The sequence below is a fragment of the Vitis riparia genome, chromosome 10 (assembly GCF_004353265.1).
Source record: "Vitis riparia cultivar Riparia Gloire de Montpellier isolate 1030 chromosome 10, EGFV_Vit.rip_1.0, whole genome shotgun sequence".
Taxonomy (NCBI): domain Eukaryota; kingdom Viridiplantae; phylum Streptophyta; class Magnoliopsida; order Vitales; family Vitaceae; genus Vitis; species Vitis riparia.
In genome coordinates this window covers 8451341-8452691 of record NC_048440.1, presented here as the reverse complement: position 1 = coordinate 8452691, position 1351 = coordinate 8451341, and the positions used below count along the sequence as shown (strand labels likewise).

Here is a 1351-nt window from a genome sequence, read left to right as displayed (position 1 = left end):
CATGTCACCAAACTATGGGCATGTCCTTCTGCACACACACAACTTTCATTATAGTATTAGGTTTAGAGTAGAACTGCCATGAAAGTAGTGAAACACCAACCACCAGCCCCCCACACTTGAACTCACACTCTCCATTTCTCGTCTTAAAACCCTATAAAAAAACCCCATTACTCACTGTGACCTCGTTCATAAATCTCATGCATACATGGCTTCTGCACTCACCCACCTTCCCTTACTCATCGTCCTGGCCCCCAGCTTGCTGCTTTGCACCTTCCAGTTATGTTCAGCATCTCGACCTTTGACGGGCCTGAACGAGGAGGCATCAATGAAACAGCTCACATCTCATTCACCATCACAGTTGAAGCCAATTTTAGCTGCACCATTGCTTGAGGACCCTTCCAACCTCATGTCTCCAACATTTCCCTCGTTTCAAGCTCCAATTCCGCCTTCAAGCCCTTTCACCAACTTCACTCCAATTTTCCCAATTCCAAGCATGCGAACCATCCCACCATTTCCTTTCATACCAACACTGCCCACAATCCCATCCTTCCCTTCAATTCCTTCTGTTCCTCTCCCGGGTTTGAAGGATTAAAGCAGTCTTGTCACTGAAAATGGAGCGCCATGAAGGGCATAATAAATGCCCGTGGATTAGTCCTTGTCTTGTAGCAGCCTCTGCCCTTCCATACAAATAAGGAAGAAATAATTTCATGCAATATTCATCCTTATATTGTTACAATATTTGCTCTTATAAATGGTTTGAATTATCGGAAAAATACTGGGAAAAGTTCAACAAGATGTCATGTGCTTGGAGTAGTGATGAAATGATGATTATTGCATGGAATTGTAAAAAAAGTATTTCCAAGTAATCTGTCCAACCACACCTTCTCGGGGTGTGGACATCTTGATGTTCTAGGAATAAGGTCGAGTATATATATATTCATTCTGATGTTAGTTGTCCAATTTTGCACTCGAGTTTGACAGTAGGCTACTGTATCTAAAAATTAAAAAAATCTGCACATTCACACAATGGGATGGCCATTCATTACTTACCAAAAATATAATTAGAAGGCTACTTAAAAAATTGAAACAAAAAGATATTTGGACCTAAGGTAATTGAAAGATAGGGACGAAGCCTGTAACAATCCGCACCCAATCGTGTAAATATTATCCGTTATGGATTTAAAGGGACTCTCACGGTTTTAAAACATGTTTACATAATTAAGAGACACTCATACTTATATAGTATTAGAAACTTTCTCCCTTATCAGATGTGAGATATTACAAACACCCATCATACAGACACAACGAGAACGTTGTGTCCCATGGAATTACAAGGCTAAACAGACAAACA

General features: G+C 40.3%; 1 protein-coding gene across 1 annotated transcript; it reads left to right on the top strand.

Moving 5' to 3' along the window:
• Positions 1 to 205: 205 nt before the first annotated feature.
• Positions 206 to 592, top strand: LOC117923061 (RNA-binding protein 12-like). Its single transcript, XM_034841314.1, has one exon. The coding sequence runs from the start codon at positions 206 to 208 to the stop codon at positions 590 to 592; it is 387 nt and encodes a 128-aa protein (XP_034697205.1).
• The last annotated feature ends 759 nt before the right edge of the window (positions 593 to 1351 follow it).